At 39.6% G+C, this 23838-nt stretch overlaps 1 protein-coding gene across 3 annotated transcripts in view; it reads right to left on the bottom strand.

Annotated features, from left to right (window-relative positions):
* Positions 1 to 23838, bottom strand: part of LOC308672068 (protein argonaute-3) — a 53887-nt gene that overhangs the window by 28874 nt on the left and 1175 nt on the right. For all 3 annotated transcript variants that reach the window (XM_081334656.1, XM_081334654.1, XM_081334655.1), the window contains exons 2-4: positions 12881 to 13052; positions 4703 to 4823; positions 2297 to 2505 (exon numbers count right to left, since the gene is read on the bottom strand). In XM_081334656.1, the coding sequence (XP_081190782.1) occupies positions 2297 to 2505; positions 4703 to 4823; positions 12881 to 13052 (502 nt within the window). The remainder of the gene's footprint in view (positions 1 to 2296; positions 2506 to 4702; positions 4824 to 12880; positions 13053 to 23838) is intronic.

The following is a 23838-nucleotide window of genomic DNA, read 5'->3' as shown; positions in this document are numbered from 1 at the left end:
CCCATTGCCAGCAATGGGGTGGACGCAGTTTGCTGGTGATGCGTCCGGCCCGTGGGCCGGCAGTTTGACACCCCTTAACTACATGAATGCCTGGTGGCTCATAATAATAATAAAACAATAGACAATAATAAAAAATAAAGAGAATACAGGTAGTTCTTGAGTTATGACCACAATTGGGATATGACCACCAAGCAATGCAATTTTAAGTGAGTCATGCTCACTTTTACTACAGTTTTTGATGTATGATTGCAGGGATGGTGCCAGAATGGTAACTTCTAGGATGGGTCATAAGTTACTTTTTCCAAGACCACTGTAAGTTCCAAACATCATTAGACGAATGGTTAGTTAGGGGCACAGTGGCTTAACGGTTAAGATGCTGGGCTTCTCAACCCAAAGGTTGGCAGTTTGAGACCCAAGTACCACATGAGAGGGTGAGCTCCTGTTCCTGTCAGCCTAGCAGTTTGAAAGCATGCAAATGTGAGTAGATAAAGAGGTACCACTTCGGTGGGAAAGTAACAGCATGCCATGTGCCTCAGCATACAGTCATGCTGGCCACATGGTCACCAAACCATCTTTGGACAACACTGGCTTCCTCAGCTTGCAAATGGAGATGAGCACCGCCCCCTAGAATCAGACACAACTAGACAGGAGAAAACTTTACCTTTTTTTTTTCCAAGTTGAGGGCTACCTGCAGCCCTTCACTTATAACCATTCCTTTATCAACCATTCAAACTTACAAAGATGCTGAGAAATGTCCCTTAACACTAGTTCTTGCACCTACGGCTGCTGCAGCATCCCCACGGTCATGTCATCATGATCTGTGTGCTTTGTAAATTGGCTTGCATTTACAACAATTACAGCATCCCAGGGTCACATGATTGCCACTTGTGACCTTCCCAGCTGGCTGTAGAAGAGCAGGAAGATCTTTGGGGGGGGGAAGAGTTAAACACATCATCAGTTGAGAGTGCTTGTATTGCCACAAGAGATTCAAGTCCAGTCTCTCCTGAATTCCATTGACCGTTACTGAGCACCATTAGGTGCCTATGTTCTTGTGCATAGGTATCAATAAATCATCTATGCTGCAACCTTATGAATGGTCCTGATTCTCTACACCTGTCCCTGGCTTGCGACATGCAAAGTCAACTGGGGAAGACAGATTAACTTAATGACTGGGTGATTCATTTAATGACCATAGTGAAAAAGATCATAAATTTGGGACTGGTCATATTGACTTGCTTTATCACCACACTGACCTAGGACAGAAGTTCCAGTCCCAATTGTGATCTTAAGTTGAGAACTACCTGTAAAGCAAAAGGAAGCCCTTCAAAATTGTCACTTAAATTAAAAGGGTTTGCTAACTGTAGGATCTCATTTCGAGTTTGCAAACAGAAAATCACTTTTAGACAAGATCTTCTGATAGAGCTGTCCATAGACTGATGCTCTATTGTTGTACTAGGAATTATAACAGCTGAAATCTAATACAAATAGAATTAATTATTAATCAGGAATGAAAAATAGCTGGATTTAGCACCTTCAATCTGTTGAAGGGCTCCACACAAAGGGTTTGATTTATTACCTGGTATTTATTATCTTTTTTTTCTTCAAAACTGAGAAAGAGAACATTCTAAGAAAAAATAGTTTTCTTGAATTATCTGAAGAATTCATCACAGATTTTTTTAAAAAGAGCGTTTCACACCTCACTTTCCCCAATACCATTCAGTCTGGAGTTTTACTTTTCCCTCAATATTCCCCACCTACAAGGGTTTGTCTCCTTTTTTGGGGAAGGGAATGTTGAGGTTGTGAAAACCAGGTATGTAGAACACTGAACCTTGAAGGCACTGAAGTTAAACAGGTATATAAATGTTCAAATTTTCAACTTTCAAAGACCAATTCCCAATATAAACAGCCAGTTCCTGAAAATAGATCTTCATATAAAATTGCTTTAAAAACAGAGATTTTGTAATTTCAAGCTAAGACCTAATACACAAGACAAGCAACACAGCTGGCATTGCTCCTGCCTTAGTGTCTGTCACTTTGTTTTATTGTCTGTCACTTATCAAATTCACAAGTTTCCCATTGCCCTTGATCTTCACTTAATGTGGAAAAACTTTTCAATTATTCAAGAATTTTCCTATTCATTTCTCCAGGAACTAATCTGCACAACAAACACAACTGAGAAACTTTCAAGGATTTCACTAATGCACCCCAAACCCTTGCAAGCAAGTCTAAAAGCAAAACTCCTAAAAAAACCATTAACTATAGAAATAAATAGCACAGAGCACAGCAGGAAACCTACTTCATGGAGGGTAAATGTCGTAGCACCACATCAACAGCATGAACAGGGTTAGTGCTGATTGGCTTGTCCAATTCCAGAGGCTCAGGTAAGGTTCGTCCAGTCAGAACTTCATGCAACAGGTGCCAGCTTACCCGGGAAACAAATTTTATGGATACCTTGAAGGGACGGTCTTTGCCACCTTCTCCTGGCAATGTTACATCCAAATCAACCTATTGGGAGAAAAACCATGGAAGAGGAAGTTAAAAAAAGGGTCAAGCTCAGTGTGAAAAGTCAAGAGATTGGCTTATAAATTTTACTTCCATTTCTTTGCTAATCAATTTCAACTACAGGATTTAAAGCAGCTTTAATTCCCTAACTGTTAAACGTATGGCTATTCAGAGAAAAAAAATTCCAGACAATTATATTGAAGACAAGGAAACGGCAACAAGTTAAATTCAAATATGGAAAGGAAATATTTAAAACACCATGCTGAGCCTTAGATAGGAATCCGGGATCCTATTACAACAAAGGATTCCCTCTTTTCAATGGTAAAATCAACATATTTGACGCAAACAAATTCAAATGTATCTGTATCTGCACATCATTGAACTTGAAATCCACAATCTATCCTTACAAAAAGGTAACCTCATTTACTATGGCAAATGTTGAAAAGATGGTATAGGTTTAAGCAAGGTAGAACTGTGATATCTCCAGCAGCTTAATTTAGGTTTATTAAAGTTTAATTAATGTAATTGTTTCTGATAGTCATTTATATTTTTAACAGTGTTTTATTGCACACTACCCATAGTAGTTAACTTTGTGGATACTTCTGCCTCTGGAATATCATTCTCCAAGAGGTCTGGGTGACCCTTCCTTGTGGCATTCAGAAAAGACACTGAAAACCTGCCTTCCTGAACAAGCCACGGATTAGTGTTTTGTGATTTCACCAAGGGGTGACTGATGAGGAAATGGCTGAAATTGCTTTCTATCTGCTTTCCCACAGGATCATTTCATTTTTATACCGTTTGCATTTTAACTACTCATAGTGAATTTTTAATGTACGACACTTCGAGTCTGTCCAACATACATTTATTTCTTTCATTTGGATCCTACCTTTTAACAGGAGTTCAATCGGGTTGTGTACTTCCTTATTTTCCCCAGAACAACGGGTCTATGAGACCGGTTGGGCCGACAAAACGTAAGTGGCCGAATTCACCTAGTGAACTTCTCTGGTTGAAGATGAATTAGAATCTGGGGCTCTTCAAATCAAACATTTTTACACTATACTGCCCAGTGAGGGAATGTGCACCTGGACAAGTGGACAGGGGACAATTGTGGCCACAGATAAGCATCCCCAGGGAGGGGGCAGCACATTCCAGAGAAAAGCCCAAAATAAAAGACTGTGAAGTCTTCAGCTGGATGGGGAAGGAAAAAAGAAGTCTGGGGTAGCCACATCCTAGAATCACTCTGGATACATCTAGTAGGTTAGAAGGTTATAGCTTTAGTCTCGCAAGATTCTGTCCATTAGGTGCAAGCAAATAAAGGATTGGACTTGATTGGATTTCTGTCTGTTGTCTTTGGGCTTGGGCCTGACCTTGTCTGCTCTATGCCTTATACACGATGCTGATGCTGACAATGAATGAACCTTTATTGTCAAAGTACAACCATGTATACATTGAGATTGGCTGGGCCTCCCTTCAATCCGCCAACTGCATCTGTTCGGCAGTCCCATTATGTCTGCCTCTCCTCTAATCTCAAATCCTTCAGCTGTCTCTCTCAGTATCCAGAGAAAGATTGTTAAGTGCTAGTAAAGCCCTGTGTATTATTTTCTTTCTTTCTCTTTTTCTTTTTCTTTCTCTCCCTTCCTCCCCCCCTCTTACTTTCTTTCTCTATTATGTTTCTTTGCATAATCCAGAAGGCTCCACACACATTTGCACTACTCAGGTGACCCTGAGGACACAGATAAACCTCCAAGTGGCTTCAACAACCCTCAGAAAGAATGCAAATGATCAGCCATCTGCAAAGAGTATAAATCCTTCCATTCCCCACCATTCAGTCAATGCTGAAGAAGCTTCTTGACATGTCGTGATGTATCACAATGTTTTTTGCCTTTGCAGAGCCGGGGTGGCCGTAGCCTGCACATGGTGCATCTGGCCCACAGGCCACCAGTTTGACACCCCATAGACATCCCTTACCCTGTTTTTTTATGCTTTTACTGTAAACTATCAATTTGCTGAAACTGGTGGCTGAAATTGCTAGTTGTCAGTCAAATTATATCACATATACCACCAATGTCAAATTAAATAAATGAATAAATTCCCCATGTATAGTAACTGAAATATATAGCAAACAATTGAAAACAACACTGAAGCAATTTCTTATAGCTTTAGATCTGTCACAAATAAGGAAACCATATAACTATCTTACCCCAGTTGTTGCTACAGGGAGTGGATTGGCTGTATAAAGGCTTCTTTTACCATCGTAAACTGGTCTACGGTCACCAAATATTGTCACTTTAAAATGCTGCACCATTGAATCTACTACCTCCCTAGGAAAATTAAAGAGGGAAAAAAGTATATTTGCACATTTAAATTGCACGGCATTCAGAGAGAATAAATAAAAGAAGCTCATTACATTAAATATAATTATTAATGAGAATGAAGTTGTACTACATCATTAACAATAAAACAATCTAATCACCACACAAGGGAAATGGAAAAAGCTTACAGGTATATTCTCAGTACCCCTACATAGCTTTTTAGTTTGAAAAGACGAAATACAGTAAAAATAATAAATAAAAATAATTTGTAGCGTGTGTTTAAATACTAGACAAGCCATATCTTATCTCTGTGCTTTCTAATTTCGAATTCCTTTATGCAAAGCTGCTTATTTACATAATCTTTTCTTATTACTTCAGCTGTCTGGCTTCCTCTAAAACACAAACATATTTTTTTCAGGGTCGGTAGATTAGAAACTATCTTTACCCTGATCCGATCATTTATTCCTTCCCTACCACATTAAAACTGCTGTTTTGTGCTTTGTATCCCTGGTATAGCTTTCAGATTAGAGATTATTAGATATTGATTTTTTTTAAGAAAAATCAATTTTAAAAAGAGTTTAGATTTTTAAAATAAATATTTAAAATAATTTTGAAATAACCTGTCAGAAGGAAAGGCAATTTTAATGCTGTGAATTTTATTGACTAGTCTAGTGCATTTAACACACCAGAACAAAGCAGTCCCAACCGCTAGATAAATCTAGTATTTTGATCCCACTTCAATCTACTTTTGTATCACATGGGGGAGGGGAGAGATCAGAAGTAATTGGTCTTTGGTGGTAGACCACATCATGAATAGACATATAAGAGAAGTAGGAGGCCTGTTCATCTTTTCAGGAGATTTATATCAACCGCTGCATTTTAGGATTAGGTGATATGACTCAGTCTCCACTCATACTTGGTTATTAACTACTTCAAAATGATTCTAGGAGACTCCTGTTCTGCCACATCATTTATGGAGCCCATGCTATTTTGTCTTCGGAGATTTAATAGCTACTATAAAGCAGGAGTCTCCAAACTTGGCAACTTTAAGACTTGTGGCTGGGGATTTTTGGGAGTTGAAGCCCACAAGTTGCCAAGTTTGGAGATCCCTGTTATAAAGGAATGGCAGTCTCCTTTGCCATCCTTGAAAGGCAGTGATGAACATCATCTCCTGTCAGCTCTGAATTGATAATACTCTTTCTCTGACAATGACCTAAAAACCCATATATCAATTTTTTAAAATATATAGCCAACATGTCATTTTCTTTAGAAAAGTTATCTTATAAAGCTTGAAAAGCAAATGGCTTTTTATAAAAACAGATCTGCCATTTGGCATTTGAAACAAACTGGAAGTTAATGAAGGTGTTAATACAAGCAAAACACTTGCAGTGGATTCTATTCAGTTAGATTATAGCAATGTGGACCATTTGATGCTTCTGAAGCATCTTTGAAAAACGGTAATTTTGAAGTTAACAAAGCAGGTTTAAAAAGATATTTAATGCTACTTTCACTCCAGCAATGGAAAATTGGATTTAAACCTCTAAGCTAGAGAAAGTTCTGTTGGTCCTCATACTTTTGTACATCCTGCCTTTTTCACTCAAGCCTGCAGCTTCATCGAAGTTCGCCAGAGATGCCATTCCTTGAATGTTTTCAGTTATTGACACTAAGTCATGCAAAGTATGATTTCTCAGTAGTTTATAGAATTACAGAGGAGGAAAATCCAACCTCTAGCTCACAGCAAGAATTCAAATTAAAGCATACCTATCAGAAAACTATCCAGAAGAAGCTCACCAACAATCTTGGTAATTGGTTCTACAACTGAACCCTTACTGTGATAATTTTTCCCTAACACACAGGTAGATTGTTTTGTGATGGATTCATGCTGACTTTTGTAATTACTGTACTGTTTTTCAAGATCACTTGAGATTAAGTGCTCTCTGAATCTCTCCAGGTTCTAAGGTATTGATGACAGATAACTGGTCTACAGCATTTGAAAGGTTAATATTCTAAGTCATTATGGAACAGCAAACACTTTTGTATTTAATGTTATTCACCTTGAAACCTCAAGATACGGTAAACAAATAATTAATCTCTTGTATAATCGCAAGAGCTGTGGTGGAAAAAATGGAGGGAGAGAGGTCAGTCTTGAATAGAAAGTGAATATAAAACTAACAGTATAAATATAGAATACATAGAGCATAAACCTTAATGTTGCACAGAGCCCTTTTATATAAAGTTTTAAAATGTTACTTATCTATACAGGTGAAACTCGAAAAATTAGAATATCGTGCAAAAGTTCATTTATTTCAGTAATGCAACTTAAAAGGGGAAACTAATATATGAGATAGACTCATTACATGCAAAACAAGATAGTTCAAGCTGTGATTTGTCATAATTGTGATGATTATGGCGTACAGCTCATGAAAACCACAAATCCACAATCTCAGAAAATTAGAATATTACATGCAATCAATAAAACAAGGAGTGTACATAGAACAATATCGGACCTCTGAAAAGTATAAGCATGCATATGTACTCAGTACTTGGTTTGGGCCCCTTTTGCAGCAGTTACTGCCTCAATGCGGCGTGGCATGGAAGCTATCAGCCTGTGGCACTGCTGAGGTGTTATGGAAGACCAGGATGCTTCAATAGCGGCCTTCAGCTCTTCTGCATTGTTCGGTCTCATGTCTCTCATCTTTCTCTTGGCAATGCCCCATAGATTCTCTCTGGGGTTCAGGTCAGGCGAGTTTGCTGGCCAATCAAGCACAGTAATCCCATGGTCATTGAAGCAGGTTTTGGTGCTTTTGGCAGTGTGGACAGTTGCCAAGTCCTGCTGGAAAATGAAGTCAGCATCCCCATAAAGCTTGTCTGCGGAAGGAAGCATGAAGTGCTCCAAAATCTCCTGGTAGACGGCTGTGTTGACCCTGGACTTAATGAAGCACAGTGGACCAACACCAGCAGATGACATGGCTTCCCAAATCAACACAGACTGTGGAAACTTCACACTGGACTTCAAGCATCTTGCAGTGTGTGCCTCTCCATTCTTCCTCCAGACTCTGGGTCCTTGCTTTCCAAATGAGATGCAAAAGTTGCTCTCATCAGAAAAGAGGACTTTGGACCACTGAGCAACAGACCAGGTCTGTTTTTCTTTAGCCCAGGTAAGACGCTTCTGACGTTGTTTGTTGTTCAGGAGCGGCTTGACAAGAGGAATACGACATTTGAAGCCCATGTCCAGGATCCGTCTGTGTGTGGTGGCTCTTGATGCACTGACTCCAGCCTCAGTCCACTCCTTGTGAAAGTCCCCAAAACTTTTGAATGGCCTTTTCCTGACAATCCTCTCCAGGCTGCGGTCATCCCTGCTGCTTGTGCACCTTTTTCTTCCACACTTTTCCCTTCCACATAACTTTCTATTAATGTGCTTTGATACAGCACTTGGGGAACATCCAACTTCTTTTGCAATTACCTTTTGAGGCTTATCCCTCCTTATGGAGGGTGTCAATGATGGTTTTCTGCGCAACTGTCAGGTCAGCAATCTTCCCCATGATTGTGATTCCTACTGAACCAGACAGAGACCATTTAAAGGCTCAGGAACCCTTTGCAGGTGTTATGCCTTAATTAGCTGATTAGAGTGGGACACTTTGAGCCTAGAATATTGCACCTTTTCACAATATTCTAATTTTCTGAGATTGTGGATTTGGGGTTTTCATGAGCTGTAAGCCATAATCATCACAATTATGACAAATCACGGCTTGAACTATCTTGCTTTGCCTGTAATAAATCTATCTCATATATTAGTTTCCCCTTTTAATTTGCATTACTTCCGTTATGCTACCCCCCGCTGCTGGGCTGCGGAACCGACCAGGTGGTTCCGCCCCAGGCGCCTAATGGACCCGGAACGGTTCCAGATGGCGCTTGGGTCTATACCCATCGCCCTCACTCACAGCCCAGTTGATGCCTTGGGTGATGTCTGGGATAGGGCGGCCGCTGAGGCACTCGACTGTGTTGTACCCTTGCGACCCCTGACCCGGCGCAGATCCCGTTGGGCTCCATGGTTTTCTGTGGAGCTCCGGGAGATGAAGCGTCGGAGACGGGGTCTAGAGAGCTGTTGGAGATCCACCTGATCCGAATCTGACCGATTGCAGTTAAGAATCTTTATAAGGTCTTATCTTGCGGCGATGAGGACGGCGAAGGCTAATTACTTCGCTGCCCTCATCGCGTCCGCAGATAATCGCCCGGCCGCCCTGTTTAGGGTGACTCGCTCCCTTCTTAACCAGGAGGTGAGGGAGGATCCCTTGCGGGGGCGGGCCGAGGAATTTAATCATCATCTGACGGACAAAATCGCTCAGATCCGGGCCGGTTTGGACTCTGACTGGGCAGAGTCTGACGTGGAGGAATCGGACGGTCTTGAGCATGTCATCTGGACTGAGTTCGATCCTGTTTCCCCTGATGATGTGGACAGGATGATGAGGAGGCTGAGCTCCACCACCTGTTTGTTGGACCCGTGCCCCTCCTGGCTGGTTTATGCGGCTCGGGAGGAGACACGAGCCTGGTTCCAGGCAGTAATAACTGCTTCCTTGAAGGAGGGTGTCTTCCCCGCCTCCTTGAAGGAGGCGGTGGTGAAACCCTTCCTCAAGAAGCCTGCCCTGGACCCGGCTGTTTTAAATAACTATTGTCCGGTCTCCAACCTTCGCTTTCTGGCGAAGGTTGTTGAGAGTGTGGTGGCGCATCAGCTTCCTCTGTTCCTGGATGAAACTGATTATCTGGACCCGTACCAATCGGGTTTCAGGCCTGGGCACAGCACGGAGACAGCATTGGTCGCGCTGGTGAATGATCTCTGGCGGGCTCGGGACAGGGGTTGTTCCTCTGTCCTAGTCCTATTAGATCTCTCAGCGGCTTTCGATACCATCGACCATGGTATCCTACTGCGGCGTCTCAGGGGGTTGGGAGTGGGAGGCACTGTTTTGCGGTGGTTCTCCTCCTATCTCCTGGGCCACTCGCAGTCGGTGTTGACGGGAGGGCAGAGATCCACCCCGAGGCCTCTCGTTTGTGGAGTTCCTCAGGGGTCGGTTCTCTCGCCCCTACTGTTCAACATCTATATGAAGCCACTGGGCGAGATCATTCGTGGTTTCGGGGTGGGGTATCATCAGTATGCTGATGATACCCAACTTTTTTTCTCCACCCCGAACCAACCCAGCGATGCCCTCGCCGTGATGTCCCGTTGCCTGGAAGCGGTCCGGGTCTGGATGGGGAGAAACAGGCTTCGTCTCAATCCTGAGTGGCTGTGCATACCGGCATCTCGGGTCAACCAGATTATTCCATCTCTAACAATGGGGGGCTGAGGTGTTACCCCCCGTTGATAGGGCTCGCAACTTGGGCGTCCTCCTGGATTCACGGCTCAATTTTGAAGATCACATAGGAGCCGTGACCAGGGGGGCTTTTGCCCAGGTTCGCCTGGTGCGCCAGTTGCGACCCTATCTGGACCGAGATGCCCTACGCACAGTCACTCATGCGCTCGTGACCTCCCGTTTAGACTACTGCAATGCTCTCTACATGGGGCTGTCCTTGAGGACCACTCGGAGGCTTCAGCTGGTGCAGAATGCGGCTGTGCGAGTTGTGATGGGGGTTTCCCGATACTCCCATGTAACACCTCTACTCCGCGAGCTGCATTGCCTTCCGGTTGCCCTTCGGGTGAGATTCAAGGTGCTGGTGATGACCTATAAAGCCCTAAATGGCGAGGGTCCGGGATATCTGAGGGAACACCTGCTGCCAGCATCAAGCTCCCTTCGTCCAGTGCGCTCCCACAGGGAGGGTCTTCTCAGGGTGCCGCCAGTTAAAGATTGCCGGCGGGTAACACCCAGGGGTAGGGCCTTCTCAGTGGGCGCGCCTGCCCTTTGGAACCAGCTGCCCGCGGAGCGTAGGACTGCCCCTGACCTCCGTTCATTCCGCCGGGACCTGAAGACCTGGCTCTTCGAGCTCTCTGGCCCAGGCTGAGAATTTTTTAACTTTAACTGGAGTTTTTATTTTTTCTCAGGGAATGATGTAATCTTTTTTAATTGTTTTTAGCTTTTGTATTGATTTTCTTTTAAATATCCTGTAAACCGCCCTGAGTCCTTCGGGAAAGGGCAGTATATAAATCTAAATAAATAAAATAAATAAATAAATTACTGAAATAAATGAACTTTTGCACGATATTCTAATTTTTTGAGTTTCACCTGTACATGTATCTTACAACTAAAATTATATTCTTTGTAATAATTATATAACACCATTCCTTAAAATTAACAGGCCTCAATGGACTAAGATCACAGGATCTAAACCCAATTCTATCAATTTTTCTTTGACACACCAAATTCACTGAAGTCGCAAAACACATATTTTCATTATCTTCTAAAGATGAGTGTTTAAACAACACAGATCAATCTTACAGCAAAAATAAAGGAAGCATTAAGGAATATCTAGCCAAGGATACTTACTGCATAGTATATAAACAATAGCTGATGAAACTCCTCAGCAAGTATGAAATCAGTCAGCTGCAAGACCATGATTTCACATCTTATGGATATTGTAGAAACCAAAACCAGTTTGAATTCTTTTTAGTTTACCCAAGCTAAATTACTTGCCTAGTGGATAAATTACATGATCCCTCAATAGGAAGAACAAGATACACGTCTGGTATTAAAACATTTCCATTCAAGGGACTTCAAAATTCTACTTTTTCTTGAAATCAAACTAGAGTTTAATTACCTATTTACAGATCAAAAGACAGAGTTCTTACCTATGGGTTCAAAACCTTTAATACATGTAAAAAGTTACCCATGTTTCCAGTTTCCAGTTCTAATGAAGCATTTAATAAAATATAAATCTAGAACTAGAATTGGTTATGGGACATTGTGCTACTTAAAATGAAACTGTAAGATTGCAGAAGATGCAGAAACAAACAACAAAAATGTCTAAATGGTTGGAACAATTCCTGCGTTTTGATTTTCTTTGGTACAGAAAATAGTCAAGTTGGAATAATGTATATAACATGGATGGCATGGTGAAAGTGAATGGAAAGTTCTTGTATAAAATAGAATAAGTTGCACAATGGTAGTTGACTGAAGACGGATATTTTTTTAACTGTATACTGTTGAGCACTGAAAACTGCTATTATAGGACTCCTGTAACACCTACCAATTTGGATAGTTTCACTGGATACAAAGCAGTTCATGATCTTTAATCAAGATCATGATAGTATTGCTAGTAACGGTGGTAATTTGCCTCTCAAAGCCAGTTGCTGAAAAATAAGGTTTTGAGGTTATTATTCTCTTATGTTCTGGGCTTCTCAGAGGCATCTCTTTGACCACTGTGGAAACAGAATGCCAGTTTAGATATACCTTGGATCTGATCCAGCAGGGTTTTCAGCCTATTCAAATCTAATCCGCAAGTGGTTGACTATTTGTATTCTGATTAATACATTAACAAGCATTTTTTACTAAGCCATGACACTGAAGTTTACTATCCTACCAAGAAATAAAAATCATCCAGTAAAGCAAATTTTGTTTTAAAAAAAAAAATCCATGTTGCTCTAATAGCACTACTGTGAAAACATGGCATTTCTTAGAAGCCCACGGTATAATTTCAGTACAAAAAAAGTGTTCTATATAGAGACTAAACCAGATTCATGATGAATGTTAACTTTCAAAAGTGTTTAATTTCATTTTGAATTCTACTTATTCCCAAATTACTTAAAGTGGTAATGACTCTTAAAAACAAAGATGTTACTCACTTTTGCCACATTCTACTTGCTCTGTCAATGCTAAAGACATATGCCATTTTTTCAAATGAATTTTAATTCCTTTCCGGTATGTGGGTGTCTATGTAAAACAATGTATGTTCAAGTTATAAATTTACTCCTCAATCCAAGAATAAAAAATATGTTCTCCGCATCAGCTATTTTTTTTAAAAAAAACACATAAAAACACTATCATCAAACGAGTGCTGATAAGCTCTACTTACTAAAGCATCTCACTTCATCAGCTAATCAATATTAGTAAGCTAAAATAACATTACCCATTACAGCTTACCTGTTCACTCTCCTAGGACACTTATCTGGCTTAATATCCACCTCATAGAGGTAGACGTCAATCTTTGGGATTTCAACTTGGAAGCAGTTGGCCAGCAGTTTAATAGGTTTCCCCATGGTGCCATAGCCAGGTCGTCGGGGCACCATGAGTAGGGGCTGAGCCCCAACGGTTCCTGCAAATAAAACAAGGATAAAACTTAGAGATGGATGCTGAACCTGTTTTAGTGATATTGGTGCAACTGCTAGAAGAAACATTCAGAATTACTCCCAATACATTTGCACAAATATTGCACTAATTTCCATCTGCAACAGATAGAAACCGCCCCCCTAATCTTGGGTGATTTCCTAAATGCTAAGCAGTTAGAACTGGTTAGTAGTAAATGGAAGATCATCAGAAAATTCCAAGCTGTAGATTAAACTGGAAAGTTTTTTAAAAAAAACATCATCCTGAAACAAGGCATTGTTGACATTAAAAAAGCATTAATCAAACTGGATTCAAGGGAATTTTTCCCCTTCTTTTATATTAGAGGTAGTTCTCAACCTACGACCACAATTGGACCCAAAATTTATGTTGCTAAGGAAGGCAGTTGTCAAGTGAGTTTTATCCAATTTTACAACCTTTCTTGTTAGAGCTGTTAAGTAAATCACCACAGTTATTAATTTAGTAACAAGTCTTTTAAGCGAATCTGGCTTCCCCATTCACTTTGCTTATCAGAAGTTTGCAAAAGGTGATTACATGACTACAGGACACTGTAACCATCATAAATACATGCCAGTTGCCAAGCATCTAAATTCTGATCATGTGACCATGGGGATGCTGCGACGCTTGTGTGAAAAACAGTCATAAGTAACTTTTTTCAATGCTGTTGTAACTTTATATGGTCACTAAATGCATGGTTGTAAGTTGAGGACCATCTATACTGTTTTATTCCTCTCTAATTAGCCATATCTTGAATTAATTCTGATGTGAATTCATTTTGTTGCTTATAATTTTCAGTCCAGCCATTTCCATGCATACGAAATAATATCCTTTATACCTAATAAAAAATATTGAATTTAAATCTTATAACCATATAAAACAGCTTTTATAGTCCTTCTCTCCTAATCCATCAAAATTCTGGGCATACTTATCTCAAGTTTATAAAAGCACAGCTTTTCCCTTATCAGTCTCTATGTTTCCCCAAATCTGTCCTTAGATCTGAAGCTTAGACATTCAAATGCTAATTTCAGATATCTTCTGCCCTAATCTGTGGTTGATGGATTTTTATAATTCTACTGAATTTATAAATAAAATAGCAGAAATACATGTACAGCGGTACATAAATGAGAGGTTGGCAGTTTCAATTCTCAAGTACTAAGAACTGATTGCTGCTAAAGCAGGGGTCTCCATTACTGGTCCGTGGCCCATTAGGAACTGGGCCGGACAAGCGGTGGGCACGCATGGGAAGCTCCATTTGCATAACCGGTGTACATGTGCACGAAGCCATCCCCTCCCACCTGCCACTGCCACCACCACCACTGCCAGTCCACAGAACTGGAAAGGTTGGGGACCGTTGTGCTAGAGCAGTTTCCCAGCTTTTCCAGCTTGGCAACCCGGAGGGAAAGGGAGCTGCAGGGAAATGTGCACACACGTGCAGCCCGTACAAACAGGCACAAACAGGCACACGCACACTGGCTGCACTAGCATGCGTGCGCATGGGTAAATGGGATGCTTGCACCCATGGTGTGCAGACTGACGTCCACACGCTGGCGCACATGTGCATGCACGAACAGACCACCAGCACCTGCGTGATGCTGATGGCGGTGCTAGCGCCTACACACATGCACAAATAGGGCCGCTATTGCCCGCGCAGTGGTGCTAGCGCAAGTGGGGCAGGGCTCGCCAGCTATTCCTGGGGCCCGGTCACCAACAGGCTGCGACCCAGTACCAGGACGTGGACCATAGGTTGGGGACCTCTGTGCTAGAGGACATACAGCTGCCTTTATTAGAATAGGAAGATTAATTAGCCTCCCTTACCCTATTTTATAACCATGATGTGATCCACATAATTTTCCAAAGTAGTTAACTGAAAATGTTTAGACTCCCAGTCCCAGTCCTACTAGGTCCCAGTCCTACTAGCAACTAACTTAATCCAATTTGTATTTGTTTTGCCAGCACAAATATTTTTCAAGCACAACTGTGCAACCACAAGTGCAAAAGCAATACCCATCCGCAAAAAAGAAGAATTGGCCAATTATGATTGGACACACCAGGAATTTATCTCCCAAGATATTTTCACTATCCACAATCAACACTCTCAATTTTCTCTGTCGTGTCCAGTGTTGGAGCTATGCTTCTTATAAAGATCATTTGCATCTGATAGTGACATTTTCATTCCCACTATCTGCCAGTCATTAATGAAAAGAAAAATAAAGAAAGAAAGAAATTAAAAGAAGAGTTATACATTACTCTGCGGTTCTTGGAATGATTCATAAGACAAATGTCATCATTTGTAGACGCAACACAATCAACCATAACCACCACTTTCATACGCCTACACATAATAGAACTTGCACATATTCCAACTTATTGGTTTCAGCTATTAATATTACTGATGCATGGTAAAAAGCAGTAACGTAAATTCATTGTAAAGGGTGTACTGTCCATGGTTTCAAAGGCTATACTGCAATATATTCACAGAGCTTTCAGAAAATTCTAATAATCACAAGAGGTTAACAGATAAAACCAACATCATGTCATTTAAGAAAATGGTTTTACGATATGAGTTCTTGTAATCTACTCTATAGATATTTATTAATGTAGCAATTTAAACTACCAGAACTTTAAATAGTTCTAATTGGAAGAAAAGTATCAACTCAGACAAACATTGTCTTTGTTAAGTCTACACCTGTATTTACAAAACATTGAAATACTGCTCTTTGAAATGATTTGGGAAAAATACTTTGGAAGTTTGAGCACAGCATTTTTCAGCTCCTAATTAAAACAGCCTGGGAGTTTTTCCATTTGAACCTAGAAAACATACAGCTGCTTTAATTAGTATCAGGGAGATATTAAGCTATTAAGATATTAAGCTCCAACACAATTCTTTCAAATCATTTCAAAGAGTACAATCCTCTAATAAGAGAACATTCATGCTAAACATAGTTTGTTCCGATTTTAGCCATCCAAAATTGAAGTATGAAAATAACAGGACAAAATACATAAAAATCCCTCAAAGTAGAAATGAATGTTCAATATAAAAAGCAATTCCTTTGTATGGCAATGGTGTATGTTTCACCTATGACAATAAATTACAATGTAGAGCAGGGGTGTCAAACTCGCAATGTCACGATGTATCGGGACTTTTTTTCCCATTGCCGGCAATGGGGTGGGCACGGTTTTGGCATGACCCATTCGGCCCGCAGGCCGGCAGTTTGACACCGCTGACGTAAAGCATACTAGTAAAGAGATGAGTTATGCTAAATACAACCTTTTTCTACAGAAACTATTAAAGAACAGAATACACAGTAACAGAGTCAGAAAGGGACCTTGGAGGTCTTCTAGTCTGACCCACTGCTCAAACAGGAGACCCTAAACCTTTCAGGACAAATTGCTCTCCAATCTTTTCTTAAAAACCTCCAGAGATGGAGTGCTCACAACTTCTGGGGATAAGCCGTTCCACTAACTGTTCTCACTGTCAGAAAATTTCTTAGTTCTAGGTTGGATCTTTCTTTAATGATCTTCCACTCAATACTTCTTATTCTGCTCTCTGGTGCTTTGGAGTATAGCTTGGTCTCCTCTTCCCTGTGACAGTCCCTCAAGTACTGGAAGACTGCTATCATATCAGCCCCCAGGCTTTCTCTTTGGTAGAGTAGACATGTCTCGTTTCCACTGTTTATACGGGTTAGCCTACACATACATCCCTTATCTTCTTTGTTGCTCTTCTCTGCACTCTTTCTAGAGTCTCAACATTTTTTTTTATCATGGTGACAATGAATCTGGTTCTCTCACTATATGAGATTCAGGGGCTGCAGCTATACCCCGGCACATATTTTCCTGGAAGTTGTCCCAATGAATATTAATTACAGTGCAGTGTTTTTCAACCTTGGCAATTTTAAGACTTGTGGACTTCCAACTCCCAGAATTTCCCAGTCAGCAAAGAGAGCTAGAATTATTTGATTAGTGTACCACTTTAAACAAGGGTCCTGGTTTGTCTTTCCAAAATCATCTAGGAATATTACAACAGGATAAACACTGGTTAACAACCCCAGGCTAGTTTAACAGCAACAAGTCAGAAATCATTCTTTGGATGGCACTCTGGTTGAGTTTTCTAATTTTCTGAAATCATATTATCCACAGAACCAGAAAATAATGAGACTGGGTTCAACATGCCACGCCAACAAAAACAAAAGACAATCAAAATTAATGAAGTTTAACATACTGTTAAACTGTGCAGCCACTATGTTTTTAACTTATTTGGCTAAGCATGCCAGCACACAAGTCATTTGGCTAACTAGACACTCTACAAAAGCAAACAATGTGTGGGAGAAAAAAAGTTAGGTTATGCAATCATTATTTTTGTCAACTTACAAGACAATTTATAAGCCACTGTAACTGCACCAACTATATTCATCAAACCCGTGATTTTTTTTAAAAAAATATCAAGCTAATAAGCAACACTCAGCTCCACTCCCTTTTCTAACATGTAGTATGGTTTATTTGTTCAAGCATATTCATTTGCTACATCATTCCTTTGTTTTAGATATGCCAAACCTAATGCTCCTTGATCACTACTGTGCTCTATTACCATTATTACCCTAAATAATATAAGCTGATCTGTATGTAGGTGAGGGTGCTGAATACCTAGGACATATTTTATAGCCTAACCATCTTTCAGATATGGTTAAGCTGCAAAATGACAATTAACAAAGAATTCATGCTATACACACAACAGAACAGAAATATAGAAGGCAGCTTTCATCTTGTTTTTTCTATCTGCATGAACTAAGCAATGCTTGGATAACATTTGTAATAACACTCTTTCACCATGGAAGAAAAGCTGGATATAAAGGTATAGTAGCAGGAACCTGAAAATTACTCAGCTTGTTAAACAAGCAGAAACAGGATCACAAGAGGCCAAATGACTCACAAGTTCAATTTATATGAGTGACAATTCACATTTTGGGGAAAATAATGAAGGCAGGATTTTAAAAAAAATCTAAAACCAATCCCATTAGAAAAATTACTTTGTGGCCCTACTGCTCATACTATCATGTAGAGCATTATATTTATTGAGGAGAAACTACATTTATTACTACAGTAATGTAATTGTATAACCTATAATTAAACTATATCTATCTATCTATCTATCTATCTATCTATCTATCTATCTATCTATCTATCTATCATCTATCTATCTATCTATCCACACATTCTTGTTTCAGAAGGCAAACTAGAGCAATGGCCCCCAACCTTTTGGGCCCCAGGGACCAGGTCTGTGGAAAGGTTTTTCTGTGGACCGGAGGGGGCGTGGTTTTGTGTGCTGCCTGCATCCTGTCGATGGGGCTTCGCTTGTTTGCGTGGCCTGGTTTCTGGCATGCTTCTGTGAACAGATTATGTCTAAAAGATGCTAACAAATAATGTTTGCTTAATTCAGAAATAATGGAATCAGAAATACGCATTTTAAAAAAGTGGGGTTACAAAATAGACAAGGCATTCAATTGGAAATAAATAAGACAAGAAAAAAAATGTGGGATACAAGATAGAGAAGAGCCAAGAAAAGGATCCTGATAAGGAGTTTTTACTAGAGATACAAAAGAAGTTTGTTAACGCTTTGAAAATCAAAAAGGAAACACAAAAGACAAACCAAGATTTTACACTAATGACTTTACACTAAAGAGGCCTATGACTTGGGAATCTTTGTGATGCGAAAAAGACATCTGAAGTAAAAGAAAGGAATATAAACCCCTTTACAAATTACTGATACTAGGGGTTGAAAAATTGATGATTTATGATTTTTCATGTAGAAGGGATGGGTTATGGGGAGAAGAAATAGGTGTTTGTAGCTTTATGAGAGGTGATGAGTTATTTACTTTTACTATTTACTATACTTTACTAAATACTATAGTATTTAAAATCTTTAATTTAAAAAAGGTCAAACAGACTAAGTCATTAACCATGGATTAAAATCTATACTGGTAATTGAATTCCCAGAACATATTAAACCAAAAAGAAACATTATGGCTTAATGTGATGAGTGTAGCCACTCATGTTGGAGATCATAAATACAGATTAATCAAGAGAAGAAAATATAGACCTCAGGCATATCCCAGGGTTATAAGAATAGATCTGAATAATAACACTTTTGTTCCATTTAACAGCAGCCACTAAGGAGGAAAGTTTTCGCAACAACACTCCAACAGAAAGATAAAAATGTTCTAAAGAGAGAAGACAATGATATACTGACAGATACAAACATTATAGTTCTTTTTCCCTAGGTATAATGTATACAGTATATTTACTTTTTAATATATAAAGCCTGAACAACAGATTTCATCATTCTGTGCCACTATATCTCCCTTGCCAAAACATTGAATTGTTTACAGTAATATTTCAGGAAGCTAATTTTTGACCCAGAAATAATGCAGGCTCAGAAATAAGAAAATTACTTAACAGAGTTACTTAGGCAAAAGAAGATGTTAAACTCCTCTTAAATCTATCTTGCTTCTTGTTTGATTGTTGTGCTTCTTCATCTCTCTTATATACATCTTTTCCAAAAACACCTTTCTCTAAACCTTATTAGGCTACCAACTAAATTACTTTAAAATGCACTATTAACATACATGAGTAATTATATTAGTGAGTCATAAAATTCCCCAGAAAGTTAAATACAGAGCCTTGTTTTGCAAACTATTCCAATAACAGTTGTATTCATAAGCACAGTGAATACTGCTTAGACTTGAATCCTTTAGTGGCTTTATCTTATTCAGACTCCTCCTTATTTAAGGTCCAAAAGACTCAAATTCACACTTCAGTGTGATCAAATTTTACCTGTGTTCATATGGCATTTAATCATAGCCTCAAATGCACAGAAACACAATCCAGTAACCAAGGAAAATATGGGGGAGGAGAGGGAAACTCCATTATCATAACTTTACCAACCATTTCCCCAGAACAGATGTAAGTTCATTTTCAGATATTAGTTTCTGCAAACAAGAGTTTTTGTATACGTGATGGACAGAAGGTAAGAAATCAAAACATTATCTTTGGTGTTTGAAAACTCTCTTGTACCTAGCAAGGAGCTTGTAGAAGCTATTTTGAAATAAGCAAAGATTCATCTGAGAACTACTACACATTATCAGTCATTCTTAATTATCTTCAGTACTAATTTTATAGAGGATCCTCTATTCAGTGGCTGTTTGGAATCCAAACACTGAGCCATAAACTAGGAAATTACATTTAACTGTGTTATGCAAATACAACTTGTTTGTGTATTGTTGAACCTGGATTAACTGAAAAACCATGATTAATCATAGTGGACAAGTCATGTGAGTATTAGTAAACCAGATCCATTTACAGCTTAACATTAAGCTTGAACCAATGCTGAGACGTTTAAAATATACTATGTCAATATAGGTGCCAACCTATTTTAGAGTGCAACTTTTGTGGATTTACTGGGAGCATTAAAGGCTATAATACTAGCCGAGTACCAGTTTGGTGCAGTGATTAAGGCATCAGCTAGAAACTGGGAGACTGTGAGTTCTAGTCCTGCCTTGGGCACAAAGCCAGCTGGGTGACTGCAGACCAGCCACTTTCTTTCAGCCCTAGGAGGCAGCAATGCAAACCACTTTTGAAATACCTTGCCAAGAAATTACGGGGACTTGCCCCAGCAGTCTCTGAGAATTGAACAGTAATAATAGCAGCTAATGAGGATTTGAAAGAAATGGTGAAAACTTCTGCATAAAGGAAATTTGGATAGAAAATCCCTTGTAACTATTTATGTATATAAAATCATAATACTGTGTTTTTTTTCTAGTCACAGGAAGGTTGCTGTGTTAAGGGTTGCTTAGTTAAGCAGCCCAAGAAACTCACCAAGATACAGAGTCACAATCCCAATAACATTAAACAATTTCTATTGTTTTTCAACATATATTAAGCATGTTTTACTAACATTTACACCCATTTGCCATAATTCATACTCATGAGCACTGGAGCCATTAGTATGATTAGGCAAGGTCCATCACTCTTTTATTTTTCTTGGTTATTTTAGGTTTCAGTCTCTACACTTCTGGACGCATCTATGTTCCACCTAAATTTTTGCAACATAGTTTTACAGACACAGTATTAAAATTCACCTTTGAAATACCTATAGATTTTACTGTTTTTATAGTGTTTTAGACATTTATATTGATGACTATATATTTCACTATTTTATATAGATTTATATATGTCCATAATACCAGTTGTACAGATATAAAACTACATAGTTGATTAATCTTAATTATATTTATAGTTATATTTTTACATTTTGGAAGAGGATGAAGAGGGCTCTAGCACTATTTCGACTCTCCATGTGCCGGAAGGAAGGAAGGAAGGAAGGAAGGAAGGAAGGAAGGAAGGAAGGAAGGAAGGAAGGAAGGAAAGAAAGACACAAATCCAGTTAGGAAGTTAAACATCAAATTCTGGATGTGGCCCAGCAATGTCCTAAAGTATGAAAACAAAAATCCAACATATATACTGCAAAGGTTATTCCTCTAGGACACAGGTCGGCAACCCGTGGCTCTGGAGCCACATGCAGCTCTTTCAGCCTTCTTCTGCCTCTCCCAGTCATCCTCCACCATTTGCAGAGAGAAAGAGAGACAGAATCAGAGAGGCACTTGCGTCTCTCTCTCTCTCTCTCTCTCTCTCTCTCTCTCCCTCTCCCTCTCTCTCTCAACTGTTCTCCGAGAAGCTGACAAGCTTATTGGGCAGGACTCCTGCCTTTGCTGCATCTCCACAGGAAGCAGCAGAAAGCAGGGCAGGAGAGCCAGCCCAATAAGAATGTGAAGCCAGCTTGCCAGGTGAACAGAAGATCGGAGAGAGGGGGGGGGGAGGGAGAGAGAGAGAGAACACTCATGCACAGCAGCCTCTATTTCTTTTTTAATTAAACGCTTCAATTAAAGCTCCCCTCCACCCCCTCGCATTTTGCGGCTCCCAGTGTTTTTTCCCCCTCTGGGAAACGGGTCCAAGTGGCTCTTTGAGTGTTTAAGGTTGCCGAGCCCAGCTCCAGGATGATATCAGTGGCTACTCAATACAGTAGACTGTGGCCTGATCCACACAATTTGCTATGCTACATTATAATATGGATTGTTGGTTTTGGCTTACTGCTGCTTGTAAAGTATTGTTTATGGATTAATGGGTTGAACGAGGTCGTGCAGTGTCACATTTTTCAAAGTGTGACTCCCAGTTAGCTGCCAATAGTCACACTAAATATGTATCATATCATAAGGATAATTAACTTCAAAATAGTTTAGTTGCTGTGAATGAACAAATATTAAAAATCCATCTATCATTGCAGAAAAGGATAACACTGAAATCCATGATCAAGATCATGAATTGAAAACAAATGATGTGACTGATGATCACAATTGAAAATCTAAATATTTCCTCTATTAGTCAATGTTGCTAGTAACTAATCTGGACTATGCGATTTAAATAGTACCAAAGATTTGTAATTGCAGGAATAACTACGAAGTTTCAGTTTTTGTGCAACTATGTCAGCAGTCACGTTGATAACTTAAAAAGAAAGCTGCTGTCTCTTCATTAAACAACTGATTTAAAGTGACAACTGAAGAAATCAGTTGCCATCATTTTCATTTATTCCATTATACATTGAAATTTATAAGGTCTTCAAAACTCAATCAAAAGTCAAGTAGTTCTAGCTATCCAATAATAGGTATATTATTTCTAAGCAAGTTTAAGAATCAGAAAGAGAACAGATTTATTCTCATTTCAAAATCTCTCAAGTTGGCTAATCAAACTATTCCTAAATTTTGAGCAATCATACCTAAAGCATTTAAGCAAATTTCTCCAGCTTATTTCAGTTAAGTGAAATTAGCTTTTATGATTCCACAGAATTTCAGCAACCTTTGTATTTAGTATAGTATTGATATTTAAATGTACTACACTAGGTTGACCAATACCTATGCCTGCCAATGTGTAACAGAAAATGCAATTTTCAGGGGGAATAAGTAGGTTTCTCCCAATGAATCAACCATCTTATGCAATCTTTTATTTCAGGTGACAGGCTATAAGAAGCTGTAGCATATATTAAAGTATCGTTTTCAGAACACAAAGACTGTTTCTTCTATAAATATTTCAGTTCTCATCCTTAGAATAATGGTAAGACACTAAGTGCCCCTCACCATTACTATATCCAGGGATCCTCACGGCCACAAAAATACCTCATCTTCATGCTACTGAAATGATGACGAGCTAACACATGTCAAGACTTGGTGATTGGTGTTTGGGTATACTAGTGCTTTTCAACACTATACTGGAGGAGGATTCTGGGAGTTGAACTCTATTGCCCACTTTTAAGTTGCAAGGTTGAAAAACAATGCCCTGTACCAATCTACTTCCAAAGCACAAGAAAACCCTGATCACCTCCTTTCAGTCCCTAGTCTGCAGGTCCATAGTTAATGGAACTTGCCATTTAATAAAAAGGAGATGTACAGCAGTCATCTATTTCACGGCAATACAATGTTCCTTTAACAGGTAAGGACTGCCCCACAAAGCCTGAACGGTCACCTTTTCTCCCAGTCCAAATGTAAGCATGAAACTCCACCCCCTTCTCAACTGTTATGCACAATTCCCATTGCCCTATATCCTCAAAGTCTACTCATCCACTCTCTCATTTTAGCTCCTTCCCCCACCTATGTCCTCCAGAAGCGGGGGAAGGCCATACTGCTATTCCCATAACTCTCAGCCAGCACAGTCAA

Source organism: Vipera berus, assembly GCF_964194415.1.
Source record: "Vipera berus genome assembly, chromosome: 9".
NCBI lineage: Eukaryota > Metazoa > Chordata > Lepidosauria > Squamata > Viperidae > Vipera > Vipera berus.
The sequence above is the reverse complement of the archived record's forward strand: the minus strand, read 5'-3'. Positions and strand labels throughout refer to the sequence as shown.